Source organism: Panthera uncia, chromosome E3, assembly GCF_023721935.1.
Source record: "Panthera uncia isolate 11264 chromosome E3, Puncia_PCG_1.0, whole genome shotgun sequence".
NCBI lineage: Eukaryota > Metazoa > Chordata > Mammalia > Carnivora > Felidae > Panthera > Panthera uncia.
The window spans coordinates 4,329,088-4,343,732 of record NC_064815.1 but is presented as its reverse complement, the minus strand read 5'-3'; the positions used below and the strand labels follow the sequence as shown (position 1 = coordinate 4,343,732).

General features: G+C 47.7%; 1 protein-coding gene across 2 annotated transcripts in view; it reads left to right on the top strand.

Moving 5' to 3' along the window:
* TXNDC11 (thioredoxin domain containing 11) overlaps positions 1–14,645 on the top strand; it is a 60,258-nt gene that overhangs the window by 32,338 nt on the left and 13,275 nt on the right. For both annotated transcript variants that reach the window (XM_049638256.1, XM_049638258.1), the window contains 2 exons: positions 8,640–8,752; positions 10,833–11,033. In XM_049638256.1, coding sequence (XP_049494213.1) covers positions 8,640–8,752; positions 10,833–11,033 — 314 coding nt within the window. The remainder of the gene's footprint in view (positions 1–8,639; positions 8,753–10,832; positions 11,034–14,645) is intronic.

The window sequence follows — 14,645 nt, the reverse complement described above, 5'->3', positions numbered from 1 at the left end:
TTTGTGTCCTTTTATGTCTTTTAATCTCCTGAATCTGTGCAACTTTGTTACGGTGGAGGGAGCTGACTAAGTCACGAAGCAGTGCACGGGGAGCCGAGGTAGGAAGCCAGGATCCCCTTCCTCCCATTTACTGTCGTGCTGTCCTGGGATGAGGAGAATGACCCAGTATGGTGTTTCCCGCCTCCTGGCCTTTGCCCCTGACGCTGCTTTACTGGAAGCCCTTTCCCTAGTTAACATCCGCCTTTCTGGTTTCTCCAGGCCTACCTCAAGGCCTTGTGGCATTTATAAACACTGCCTTGCTAGCGTTACGTCTGGCACGTTAGGGACATGGAATGGAGACGTGCATCCCACCAACCCCCTTCCTGGACCTCGTGCTGCACTAGTTGGCCTTGTTCCCACTCAGCAGCTGGCATTGTTTTCTAATGTTCCCTTGAGCTTTCTTAGTGTCTTCCCAGCACAAAGTTCCCATAGGCCCAGACTGAGCCTCCTCATAAGTCATTTTAGTGGCAGGTGCCCTGTGGGACCACAGACTACCCGGTCCTTCCTTCCAGCTGGTCTTCCATCTGTAAGATGCCCTGGTTGCATTGGACCTTGGCCTGTTTTTGGAAGCTTGGGAGCTAAGAATTGTTTTTATATCGGGGAAGGGTTGTTGGTGAGAAAAAAAATAAAAGGAGGTGTGACCCCTAACTAAGAGCAGCCTAAATGGGGTTGGAGGAGGGATTTGTAACCGAGTGGGTTTCTTTTGTGAAGTCCTTCCTTCTCTGAAGGTGTAAAAACAGAAAGGAATTTAAGCGCAGTACGCACAAGGAAAGTGTTTGAATTGATCGTCGTAATGTGCTTTGGTTAAATGGGGACGGAGGGGGTGCGGGTGTCAGTTCATGTGTATCGCTGCATTTTGTGCTCCCCTGAATGCATTTGGAGGTACATTTCTGTCCTCCCTAATTCAAGAGAAAGAAGTCCCAGCGAAAGAGTTCCGTATCTACTTAGCACTCAGCAGTGTCATGGCAAGCCCCGGAATGCGCGTGTTGTCGTCTCGGGCACCCAGTGCCAGATTAATTTCTAGATGATTGCTTTGTGCCTCATACTGACTTTTGAAAATACATCTCAAAGTGACATTTCTAGGGACAAAATGCAAGTAATAGCTTCAGTTCGTTATGTTGAAAACAAACATTTCTGTGATCTGTTACATTTCTTTGAAGGTTTTTTGCATCTGGATGAATGTTTTATTGGAAATGTGGGAAATCATCCATTGAAAAATTATGAATCACTGTGTAAATGCCGAATAACGGGAGGGGAGTAGTTATTCCTTTTAATACAATCCCATTTCCCTTTTTTGTGCCTTGTCTAAAACCTTGGAAAGGAGACTGGGAAAGCAGAAGGTAATAGAAATGGCAAAGTATGGAGTAAAATGAGGATCGTTCCCAGGGTGGAAGGTTCCGTGATGCAGGTTTGCCTTTTGGGATGTCACTGTTGCCCAGAATACAGACAGGAGAGCTGTTTTCCCAGGGGGTCTATGACCTCCTAACTATGCTGGTGAAAAGACGTGATCCAGTGGGATTAAAGTATCATGCTTTATTTGTTAGCAGTTCTCTTTAGGAGTATTTTTCTTGACCTGATACTATGTTTCGCTCCACGATCCCTGAGAGATTAGTTCACACAGATGCCCGTCCTGATGTCAAAGTTTCTGCACTGCTCAGCTCCAGTGTTTCTGCGCGTTCTTTCAGTGTATCTTTGGGGGCCTTACTCTGCAGTGCACCAGGTGCTGTTAGCTCTAGGCTTCTGAGAGAATTTCACAAGCTCAGTGGTTTTATACCTAGAGTCAAGATCTGGAGACCCACCTTTTCCTTCCTGAAGGAGAGATAGGGACACACACTATTAAAAATGAAAATAATTGGGGCATCTGGGTGACTCGGTGAAATGTCCGATTCTTGATTTCGGCTCAGGTTTGTGGGTTCGAGCCGTGCATCGGGTTCTGCCCTGACAGTGTGAAGCCTTCTTGGGCTTCTCCCTCTGCCTCTGATTCTCTCTCACTCACTCAAGAATAAATAAACTTAACAAAGTTTAAAAGTAATCATTCTCTTCTGTTGGAGGGGTTTTTGTGGGGAAAAAAGTGTGAGAAACATTCTTAGGTCTCCTTCCCAGGTCATTGCCCATCATTAAGACTTACTGGCTAAGGGCGCCAGGGTGGCTCAGTCGGTTGAGTGTCTGACTCTTGATTTTGACTCAGGCCATGATCCCAAGGTCATTGGGATAGAGCCCTGTGTCAGGCTTTGTGCTGAGCGTGGACCCTGCTTAAGATTCTCTCTCTCCCCCTCCCTCTGTCTCCCCCACTTACATGCATGCGCTCACTCCCTAAAAAAAAAAAAAAAAAAAAAAAAAAAAGACTTACTGGCTGCTAGATTTATTATCTCAGCCTAATTTTCTTCCTGAGTTTATATGAATCTCACTTTTTCATGATTACCACTGTGGCATAGTCCAATAGAAATGTAACATAAACCACATAGATATTTTTAAATTTACTTGTGGCTGCATTAAAAGTTAAGAAGAGGGGCACCTAGGTGGCTCAGTCAGTTAAGTTAGGTGGCCAGCTTCTGCTCAGGTCATGATCTCGCAGTTCATGGGTTTGAGCCCCGTCAGGCTCTGTGCAGACAGCTTGGAGTCTGGAGCCTGCTTTGAATTCTGTGTCTCTGCCCTTCTCCCCCTCATGCTCTGTTTCTCTCTGTTTCTCAAAAAATGAAGAAAAACATTTAAAAAATTTTTTTAAGTTAAGAAACTGGTAAAAATAACTTCTATCTATAAAATAATACATTTTGTTTAGCCCAGTGTATTCAGGTTATTGCCATTTCAACAGGCGGTCAGTGTAAAAACTATTGAGATATTTTATAGATATTTTTTGAACCAAGTCTCTTATGCTTTTACACTTAACAGCATGTCTCAATTCAGGTGCTGAATTTTCATTGGAAACACCTGATCTGTGTTTCGATTACGTAAAAATTACAGTGGAAAAAGAGGTATAGCCTCAAGCTGTTTTATATATACTTCAGAGTTGTCCAGGGACTGAGTTGAGTGTCGCTTTAAAATTAATTAAGATCAAGTAGAGATAAAAATTGAGTCCCTTACTTGCTCATATTTCAAGTGCTTGTTAGCGTAGCGGCTCCCATATAGGACTGTGCAGCTGTGGACAGAGGCCTCTGACCCCAGTGTCCCAGCGTGACGCAAATTTTTCTTGAACTACTGAGTCCCCTTGCAAGCACATCCCCGAGGTAAATGTGTCAGATTTGTGCTCCCGGCTACCTGTCATTGCTGAGTGTGAGTTGTATAATGTTCCTTCAGGCAAATGTATTATTAATTTTGAAACCATCAAAACTCTGTCCTCTTTGCTAACAAAAGAAACTATTGTTACTCTTTCTGGAATGGTTGAGAGTTTTAACATTTTTGCCTCCACGAGGTAGTTCTTGCCTCGGTGTGTGTGTGCTTTACCCCAGTACCAAACCGAAGTTTTAATATTAAAAATTGAATTTAAGTCATGTGGTTTTAAGTAAAATAAAGTACTTTGATGTTAAAACAGTATGCAAAAGCCCCAAAACAAAAATCTTGATGTAAACCAGAGATCCCAAATGAGCCAGATGGATCTGAGTAGAAACCAGATGGACTTTCAGATTCTCACATCCTCAGCGCGTCCTTGGTGGCTGACGCGAGGTAAATGGTGACCGTGGAAGATGGAAGGCACAAGAAGGTCAGCAGAAGCCATTCTAGGGGGGAGTAGTGGGGGAAGCAGGGGTGGAGCTTTCCATCAGCGGCACAGAAGCAGCCCAGCCTCAGAAGATCACAAGGGCGGTTTGCCTAAGCGCCAAAAGTAGAGGCCCAATGATCGGATCCAAGTGAGACCATTTGGTACCGAGTGCACGTGAACCGTGATGTGGCGCAGGGGGCCCAGATGGTGGCCGTGTGTGCTGTGGGCCTCGAAGCCGAGGGACCCGGGGCCAGGGGCTCAGCGCCTTTTGTAGCAAGCGATGGATGCGTATCGCCAATCTTCACGCGGTGGTCACCTTGACCCGCGTAGTTGCCTGAGGGACCGGCTGCAGGAACTGCTCAGTGACCACTGCTTTTGCCCAGACGGTTCTTTCCTGGTCTTGCTGTATCTTGCAGTGGTCTCTGTGACACCTTTCACTGGGTGGTGAAGAGACTTTACATTTTTAAAAATTAATTGAATATGATCATGTATGTCATTGTTTGACCTTTTGGTGGAGGAGGGGAGAGCATTATTCTGAATTTATTTACTTAAGTTTTTTTATGTTTATTTATTTTGAGAGAGAGCGTGCATGTGTGCAAGCAAGCAGGGGAGGGGCAGGGAGAGAGGGTGAGAGAATCCCAAGCAGACTCCATGCTGTCATCACAGAGCCCAACTTTGGGCTCGATCCCCTGAACTGTGAGATATGACCTGGGTCAAAGTCAGACATTTCACCGACTGAACCACCTCGGAACCCCTGAAATTACTCACTTTATAAATGACAGAGATTCCCTACTGTAGAAAGCCTTGGAGCCCTGCTTAACAGAAAATGTTCTGGGCATAGAGATAAGAAGTGTTATTTTTTTGTGTCTTTCTTACGCTGTAAACTTCCCCTGCTAATTCAAGTACTCCTTGTACACATGAGAGTGCAAAATTAAGCTGCTTCTTCTAGCAAGATTTCCGCTATATGCAGGAACTTAAAATAGACGTGTGATTTTCGTAGATCTCTCTATGTGTGAAAAATAAAATTTTGAAATTGTGATATGTTTGGACGTGCGAGAATCTGCTGTGTGCAGGCAGGCTGTCCATTCTTTTTAGTGCAGTTAAACAGGTTTTTGAATGGGCCTTTTCAACTTACAGGGTAGGCTGTCCCTTATTATTCCTCTGCTCCAATAAACCATGTTGCTGACATTGGCAGACTTTCACATGAACTTCGTCACTGGCTGCCTCCTTCCTTTCCTTCTTGTCTTCTTACCTGTGGGCATCCACCAAGATTTAGCCTTCTAGAGGGTGGCGTCTTCCATCAGTTCATACCCTCTCTTACATCCTGCTTTTTCTTCTGACAGATTGGCATCTGAACTTACCTGCTGTGCCATTTTTTAAAATTCTGATTTTGAGCCAATTTTGTACTTGCAGAAAAGTTGCAGAAATAGGACAGGGAGTTCCTCAAATTTCTACCTTCACCTCGCTTCCCCCATTGTTCACATATTATGTAACCATTTGTTATAAAGGTGCTTGGGCCAGAATTAAGAACGTAAAATTGGTATGGTTATTATTATTATTATTATATTTTTTTATTCAAAACAAATGTTTAATGTTTATTTTTGAGAAAGAGAACGTGCGCAAGCAGGGGAAGGGCAGAGACAGAGGGAGACACAGACTCCGAAAGTAGGCTCCAGGCTCTGAGCTGTCAGCGTAGAGCCCGACACGGGGCTCGAGCCCACAAACCATGAGATCCTGACCTGAGCCGAAGTCCAACACTTAGCCGACTGAGCCACCCAGGCCACCCAGTATCATTGACTGAACCGCAAAGCTCATTTGCATTTTTCCCATGTTTTCACTGATGTTTCTTTTCTGTTCCAGTATCCAATCTTGGATCCCACATCACTTTTAATTCTTTTTTCTCCATCTCCTCCAACCTGTGACATCTCCTTAGTCTTTCCTTGTCTTGTATGACCTTGACACTTTTCAGGGATAGTGGTCATTGTTTATTTTGTTGCTCAGATAGTTGCAGGTTCCACCTTTAGGAGTGTCTTGGGTTCGCTCCTGTGTCCTTTGAACAAGTTTCATCCTTTTTATGAGCACATCTTTATTGTGACACAAAACGTTTCGATCTCCTTTTGTACTCTTCTTGCCTCAGCTCTGGAATTGGCTTCTTCTCCAGGGAGCCCTGGTTTCTTTTATTGAAGAATGGCGTTTAGAAACCAAGATCTGGGCGTTGGGTGTGCTCTTTGGTATGAGGTGTCATAACTTTTAGGCCTTTTCAGCAGGTAGAGCTAGGACATCTATGTATTTATACCCACACGTATGTATATGTTTGTAGTTCTGTTTCTGTTACGTGTGTGTGCGTGCGCGCATGTATCTGTGAAAAGCTGTAAGTTTATCAAAATTCCTTCTGATTCCAGTCTCACACCAGAGTAGAGCACTCTTCCGTTAATGTCGAACTTCGTCCACCCACCCTGAGAATCCTGGCTCTCATCGTCTTTAGATTTGCAGTGCTTGGTCGGGACACTGTTTCAGTGACTCACTTCTTAACTCTCCACCCCTACCCCCTCCACCGTGGAGTGGCAGTTACGTTTCTTTGTTAGTGCTTGTATTCCACATTGGGCTCCCGCACCTAGTGGTCGATTTAATGATTTTCGTTTCTGAGGATGTGAAGGGTGAACCATGCTCTGGTTCCAAGGGTCCGATACACAAAGGTCTCTGAGCAGGACCAGGCTGCCTCACCCCTGTTCTCCGGAACCCATTTCCTTTCCTTTCCCGTCCTGGCCCCCCTTCCTTCCACACATAACCAATCTCTGTCACTTGTGACTTATTCTTCTGGTGTTTCTTTGGTTTTGTGCCGTTTTATGTTTTTGTTATTATTTTTTAATGTTTGTTTATTTTTTAGAGAGAGTGCACGTGCAAGTGGGGGAGGGGCAGAGAGGGAGGGACAGGATCTGAAGCAGGCTCTGCACCCACAGCAGAGAGCCTGGCATGGGGCTCGAACTCACGGGCCATGAGATCATGACCTGAGCCGAAGTCGGACGCTCAACCGACTGAGCCACCCAGGCGCCCCGGTTTTGTGCTATTTTAAACTCCTCAGATTTGGGGGAAAGATAGATGGTCCAACGTAGCCTCAGAGATTGCTGTTCCTGCTTCCTCCCTGCTGGTCGCACCTTGTCTGAGGGGAAGAGGGCACCTCTGCCAGGGAGTGGGGTTAAGCTGGAAGCTTGGTGTGGTCAGTACCTTAATATTTTTATATTTTGGCTGCTTGGGTATAACTTGGTAACATTTAAAGTTAAACCGATGTCTTACTTCACATCTAATAAAGCAGAAGGGGGATAGGAAAGAATGTACCTTTTCCTACATCGTCTTATCCGCTAGCTCCCCACGAGTACTAGATATTGTAGTCAATTTTTAGGCACACAAATGCTGTGTGTACTCCTTGAGGGAAAGAAAGCTTACACTTTCTTTGATCTCTTCCCCTCACCCACCCCCCGGCCACAACTATTTTTCTTACGTTTTGGAGGCTTTATTCTTTCCTGAACACATGTGCCTCTAAGAAACAAACGTATATTGTTTCATCAGGTGTGAGTTATTTTTTGTATTCTGAGAGAGAGACAGCACGAGTGGGGGAGGGGCAGAGAGAGAAGGAGGGAGAGAATCCCCAGGACGCTCTGCGCTGCCAGCGCCGAGCCCAAAGTGGGGCTCGATCTCACGAATCATGAGATCATGACCTGAGCCGAAACCAAGAGTCAGACGCTTAACCAACCGAGCCAACCTTTTAAATGAAGAGGTACACTTTATCTTTCTTCAGCTTGCTTTTTCACTCACATATGGCATTGTGTAGACAGCCCTGCCCCATTGTTTTTCACATCTGCAGAGTACTTCCTGGTGACTGTCCTTCGTGTGCCTCTTGGTGCACGTGTGCGGAGAAGCAGTGGGGCTGCAGCCTGTGTCCGCACCTCCCTGTGACAGGTGCAGCTGCTTGTGCTCCCGAGCAGCTGCCGTGTCACCGTTTCCCACCAGCGTTGTATCCGAGTATCATCTCTCTACCGCTCACCGTGCTTGGTACTTCCCGTTGTCTCAAGTTTGGGGCAGTTGGAGGGGAAAAGGGGGTATTTTGTTCTAACGGGCTTTCCTCTGAAATAGGGAAGTTGAGTGTGTGTTCATGTACTTGTAAGCCTTTTACATTTTTTCCTTTGGTTTGCCCATTTTTAATTGCTTTCTTTTTCTTATTAATTTGTATGAGTTCTTTGTTCATGCTAGGTTCATTCATTTAACCCATATGTTTTGAGCTCTTAATATGCCTAGGCACCACTACAGGTACTGGGGTAATAGCTATAAACAAGATTCCTAATTTCACATAAGTTCCGAGGAAGCTGGACCGAAGAAGAGAAAAATAAATCAACCAGATTCTGTAGATGTTAATAAGTGCTATAAAAAAATGGAGTACTGGTAGAGCATCTACGTGAGTCGGGGAGGAAGCCCCGGTTTTCCATTACGGACTTCATCCTCTAAATGTTTGCATCGAGGCGGGGTGGTCAGGGAAGGCTTCTCGGAGCAGGTGGGGCTGGAGTTGACATCTGAATGACGAGAGGCCAGCCGTGGAAGTATCCAGACAGAGCATCATGTGCCTGGGCTCTCCAGCGGGGCTAATGAGTGAGGGGAACCAGGTAGCCGGCGATGAGGTCGGGTCGTCGCAGGGAGACAGCGTGCGGGTGATGATCAGAGACGTTACTCAGGAGTAGACATGAGGTCTGTTTCTGGAGGAGATTTCTCCAGCTCCTCCTCCTCCTCTTCTAGGCTAGGTGACCAGAAAGAGCTTTGCTCTGGGGAATTTGTGCGTCAAGACTTGATGATTGGGTTTTGTGGTGGTTTTAAGGCATAGGCTTTTTCTTTAATAAAGGAAAATTTTCTGTTTCAGATTACCTAGGAACAGTACGATTTGGGGTTATCACAAATAAACATCTTGCGAAACTGGTATCCTTAGTACACTCTGGAAGTGTGTATTTACATAGACATTTCAACACATCACTTGTAAGTATTTTGAAATCACATTTATATTAGTGCAGTGGTTCTTAACCTTATTTAGGTCACAGACTTCTTTGAGAATCGGATAAAATCTCTGGGCACTCTCCCTAGGAAAGCGAACATGATTTTATATGCAAATTTAGGGTTTCTGCAACCCCACTCTGGAGCCCTTGTCCCCACTTACGAACCCAGGCATTAGAGGGCTCTCGAATGTAACATCGAGAAATTCTTTGTTTATATTCTTTGGTTTGGGCCTGGCCTCATTAGTTTTCCTCCTTGGATGCAACTGCAGGCGTAATCTGTTGGGGAATTGTTGCTCTGGGCCCGTGTCCTCAGAGGTTAAGCTTCCATCAGGCGACGACGTTGGTTGTTCATTTGTGCCTTGGTCAGGAGTAGTAACGTGATGCGCTTTTCTCCTTAGCTGATGAAATGGGTTTTGAAGTTCTTGTTAAGTCACAGTGAGAAGTTGATGGCTTCTCACCCGAGAGCGCCTCAGTTCTCCATTGTCGTCTTTGTTCCCTGATTTCACTTGCTTTTTGCTGGACCAGCCCCAACTCAGCTATTTCTAAGCTTTTGACCTGTATGTATCCTGCTTAGTCGTGTGCCTCTGCTTAATTTATTGTTGCATCCTCAGTCCCATCACCGAGCGTTTATTTTTCTTAAGCATTTTCTGTCTCTGACTTCATTGACAGTGTCATTGACTGACAGGTGGAGTGAAGGCCAGTGTCTCTGTACCCTCTGTACGCAGCCCGTTGAACCTGCGCTCCCCTTAGCCCAGCGCGCAAGTCTTATGCCTCTGGGGGCGCCTTTAGGCCCTCTCCAGGGTGCCCCCTTGGTGGCCAGTCCCCCTGGCTTCTGCAGGTCCCTCACAGCCCAGATGCTGTGCTTTATTTCTTGTAGTTCCTGTTCCCAGAGTCCAGTGTATTTTTGTGTTTTCCAAACAGAAATGCGTATGTGACGTTTGGGTATGTTGTTTCAACCTCCCGCCGTCCCACTTGGAGAGTCACTGTGGTGGTGGTTTCTCTCCCGCTCTCCTCGTGCCTCTGTCTAAGCTTCTGACTTGCTCTGCTTTCGCTATGTGCCCTTCTCCTCCATCCTCCTCGTAGAGCCAGCACAGGGCAGGTGCATCCACAGGGGAGGGCGCTGAGCAAGGAACTTAAAATAGAGAAGAGAAGGTAGGGCTGTGAGAACGGCGCTGACAGATCCAGTGGGTTTTACTGATCAGGTTTGTAGTCTCTAAGGTTGGTTGGTTGGTTGGTTGAACAGCAGAATTCCTCTTATCAAATGAAGTATTCCTGGGACACCGGTTTTCTAAAATAGCCGTGGACGTCTTTGTCACGAAGCAATTTAAGCCTCTGCTTTGGAGAGTACAAAATATCTTGTTTCGTGGAATCCTCCAAAGCACTTTTTTGGGGGGGCAGTTTTGTTTGAAACCCAGTGATTCATCTCGTTGGAATTTCAGAAATAATTTTACGTTGATGTTCTTCGGTTGTTTCAGAAAAAAAAAAGCAAAAAATCTAAGTGTCTCTTTGCTTCATTCCATACACATTAAGTGTGATCTGTGGCCCGATACAGGTTCTAGGTCATTCACAGATCCGTTCAAGTATTTGTTCTTCTAGTCCCTGGGGGGTACAGGTGACCAGAACCCATGCAAGCCTCTGCCCGAGCGGAGGGTCTGCTCCCGCCCTACGAGCCGATTTTCGAGGAAGCAGTGTAAAAATCTAAAGGCTCCTTGACTTGATAATTTCTCTGATTCATCCATTGATGCTTCTCTAAGAACCCAGTCAAATGAAATAGGTCCCCTTGGCCAGGGCAGAAGAGGTCCTTGTTGCCAGAGGCATCCAGGGAGAGTTCTTTGCTCTCTCCCTGGCTGGGTCTGTCTGAAGGGAGCAGGAGGCATCTGTGATGGGAAAGTCACTTCTCGCAGCCACTTTTTGCTTTTCCCAAGCACTTGGTAGGCGCCGCTGCGTCTGGAGGAGCGGGGGCAGGTCCCGTCCCAGCATCTCCCGTCTGCCCCCGGGCAGTGGTGGGGCGGTGGGGGCCCCCGGGGGCCGGCCCCGCGTCTACCCTGTGTCGCCCTCCGCAGGTCTTTCCCAGGGAGGCCGTCAACTACACGGCGGAGAACATCCACAAGTGGGCCCTGGAGAACCGAGAGGCGCTCCTCCGCTGGCTGCGTCCACACGGCGGCAAGAGCCTCCTGCTGAACAACGAGCTGAAGAAGGGCCCGGCGCTGCTTGTGTTTCTGCCTTTCAATCCGTTAGCCGAAAGCCACCCTTTAATAGACGAGGTAAGAGTCGTCATGTTCAAAGATACCCTGTAAGGAGCAGGAGAACCTCGTGAAGTTGGACGTCTCGCTCCCGTTCCACGTTCCAAGGGTTCTCCGCGTTTCCGTGGTGATACTCCCTCCGTCCGTCCGTGCCCGGGACAGGGTCCGCCGCAGCGTCTGTGGCCACACTGACAGCTGCTCCGGTCTGGGGGAGTCGGCGGGGACAGCCACACCGAACCGCGCCTGGCCGGGGAAGGACCAGACGTCGCTCTTCTGTGGTGACCGGTTCGGGGAGTGGGATAGAGGGGCTGGCCAGCGGCACGGGCAGGTGTGGCCTCGGGGATGCCCGACTGCAAGCCCTGGCCGTCCTCAGCCGGCAGCCCGAGTGGAGTGGTGACACTGGCCCCCTTGTTTCTCTGAGCCTTTCCTGTCGCGTGGATAGAGCGGTTCCCAGAGGCAGCCGGTGTCAGGAGTCCCTGCCCCTCCTCCTGCCTCTCTGGTTTCGTCTGGAGCTCTCACTCTCTCTGGGTGTCAGTTTATTTTCTAGATGGGTCATTTGGAGGCACTTAGAGAGAGTAATGACAATAACCGGGGAGCGCCTGGGATTGCTAAATTGGATTTACTGGGGGGTTTTATTTTTTCCTTCCCTCAAGGATCCCTTCATTGGCCAGAACCAATTTCAGACAGCCAGTGTAGCCCTGGCAGGGCTAACCAGACGCCGCCTCTCCCTGAGCCCTTCCACGAGAGCCTGATGGTCTGCCTGGAGGCGATGGCGAGATGGGGTTCTTGCCCAGCCAGACCCCTGGCTTTGCCACTCTGGGGGCCTCTTTGTGAACATTGTTATTCCTGCTGCTACCCTGGCTTAGTGGAAGAAAGGAGAGAAATGAAATCGGTTTGTTTCTTCTTCTCTGATTAGGGAGGACTTGATGTAATAAGACTTAATTCTTCAGAAAACCTTCACTGGCTCAGATATTTTATGGACTGAGACTTTCTCCCAAATTACTCGGCCTTCACTGCATCTAATAATAACAGCCTTAAGGCTCTTTGTAGGAGAGATGGGATTTTTAACCAAGATGTTAGCTCTGGTTTTGGATCTTTGCTCCAACTTTTAAAATTTCTTTCTGGAGAATTCTGTTCTTGTCTGGTTTGGGCAAGCCAGGGTCCTGGATGGGGTGGTGGTCTCTGACCGGAGCCCAGTTCCTCTGTTCAGGGGGTCGTGGTTGGATTTCGGCCCTTGGTGGGAAGGCACTTGGTTTTCTGCCTTTTTCCCTTCTCTCCCCCACTTCCTCCATCTGCGGCCAGGCCGCCTTGTATTATCAGAGTTTGCCTGTGGCTCCTTTCCTCAAGGCTCAGAGTGTCCCCGCAAGGTGAGTGGATTCCCGTAACATCAGCGTATGGCTGAGGGGTTGTTGAAAACGAGATGGCATCCTAACAGTATTATGGACTCCTTAGCCAAGCAGAGTGCTCTGCGCAGTACATTTCCCTCTTTGTTTTAGATCGATTTAGCAAATGTTTATTGAGCACTGTGTCAGGGAGCCGTGGGAAGGATGGAGGAGACACAGCCTTGCTCTCATGGTCCCAGAGGCTTGTGCCGTAGGGCAGCATGAGCTTGCTCCTTGTAATTCAAGGCACAGGAAGGTCAGCCCCAGGTTTGGATTGGGGGGAATTGGAGGAGACAGGGCTCCGTCCCAGGAAGCTGGGGGCTGGGCTGGGCGGGGCTGAGGCTGGGAGAGGCTTCGGACAGGGCAGGCATTTGGGACAGAGTTTCTCGGTGGCCAGAGGTAGGGAAGTTGCTGCGGGTCCAGTGTTCGGATGTAGTGCGGGTGGTGACCCCCATAAAGGGCTGGCTGGAGAGACACAGAGTTAAAGCCTGAAGAGGAGAGGCCCTTGGGGGCTGCTTTGAGGACTTCAGGATTAATCGTGGCCATCGGAGCCTCACTGACCAAGGAGAGGTGTCAGCAGAACCGTGTGTTGCCATTATCGACATTTTCCAGGAAAGTGGGAAGATGTAAAATGCTCGACTTGGACGGTGGTGGGGATGGGAAGTGGCAGACGGTTGAGGAAGCTTACGGGCTGTTGAGCGCAGGGAGGCAGCAGACGGCGAGGGCGGTAGAGTCGGGGCTTTGGGGTGGGGGGCGTGGCGGGGGGTTCACGGGCGGGTGGCCGTGTGGTCGTTGCACTGCGAGGCCCGGTCCAGGACCAGCAGCTGCTCGCACATGCTCCCGGCTCCGGAGGACACGGCATGGGCCGCACACGGCGTCAGGCCGCTGACCCCCTTGTGTGTCTAGAGAGAGTCCTAGAGGGGTCCTGAGACATCTCAGTGTGCTTGTCAAAAGACCCGGTGACTTGTTTTCAGCTTGAACAGCACTGCTTTGAGGCATTCACGGCATCGGAGTCCGATAAGCAAAGTCACGGTTGTCTTATTGGGACTTGAACATTTATCTGATTAAAGAAAATGGAGGCAGGCATTTATAGCACAGACATTTCAGGTTATTTGTCACATTTTCCTTATTCGTTCACGTGAAATTAAATAGGACATGAAGTGATTCACGTGTAAAGCCGCCTGTTGTGTCAAAGTAATAGAAGAGTAAAAACCAGTTCAGTTTACAGGAGAAAACTAAGAATTCCTCACTTTTTAAGAGCATTACTCTACACAGAATATTTTCTTTCTTTTATTTTCATTGTTTGTTTTTGAGAGAGACAGAGCGAGCAGGGGAGGGGCAGACAGAGGGGGACAGAGGATCTCAAGCAGGTTCCCAGCTGACAGCAGTGAGCACAACGCTGGGCTCGAACTCAGGAATTGTGAGATCATGACCTGAGCCGAAGTCAGACACTTAACTGACTGAGCCACCCAGGTGCCCCCAAGATATTTTCTTCAATTAGAAGAAATCGGGGCACCTGGCGGCTTTGACTTTGGCTCAGGTCATGATCTCTAGGTTCGTGGGTTTGAGCCCCGCATCAGGCTCTGGTGCTGACAGCTCAGTGCCTGGAGCCTGCTTTGGATTCTCCGTCTTCCCTCCCTCTGCCCCTCCCCAACTTGCGCTCTGTCTCTTTCTCTCAAAAATGAATAAGTGTCAAAAAAAATTTTTTTTAATGAAATAAGAAATAATATAAAAGCATCCTTTATGTGGCTGTGAGGAAAAACGCGTTTTCAGGAATCTTGCCCTTAGTATGCTCCTACCTGGACTTTGTAAATACTTGAATTTTTGTGGGTTTTTTCTGGGGGCTGGGGGGCATGGCTAGGAGTAGTGATCTGTTGTGTCTTTGAGTGCAAAGCAGTCCTCAGATGGGGCCGGAGGGTTGCTGGGCCCTTTATGGATCATGTAGGCTTGACTTGGTTAGTCCCGTGTGCTCTCAGAGACTTATCCAGAAAGGGTTGAGAGGTTTTTGTATGGGGAAGAAAGTGAAACACTGGTTTATCATCTAAAATGATCTTTTTTTTATGCCCAAGAATTATTCAGGGTATTTTTCTGTATGAGTGCCTATGTCTTGAGTTAACATTGTCTGTAAATACCATATATAAAATTTGTAGTTTTTTTTTTTTTTTTTTTTTTTTTTTTTTTTTTTCTTATTATTTTTTTTTTTGGAGGTAAGAGCAAATACATGAATGGGGGTGGGGCAGAGAGTAGGAGA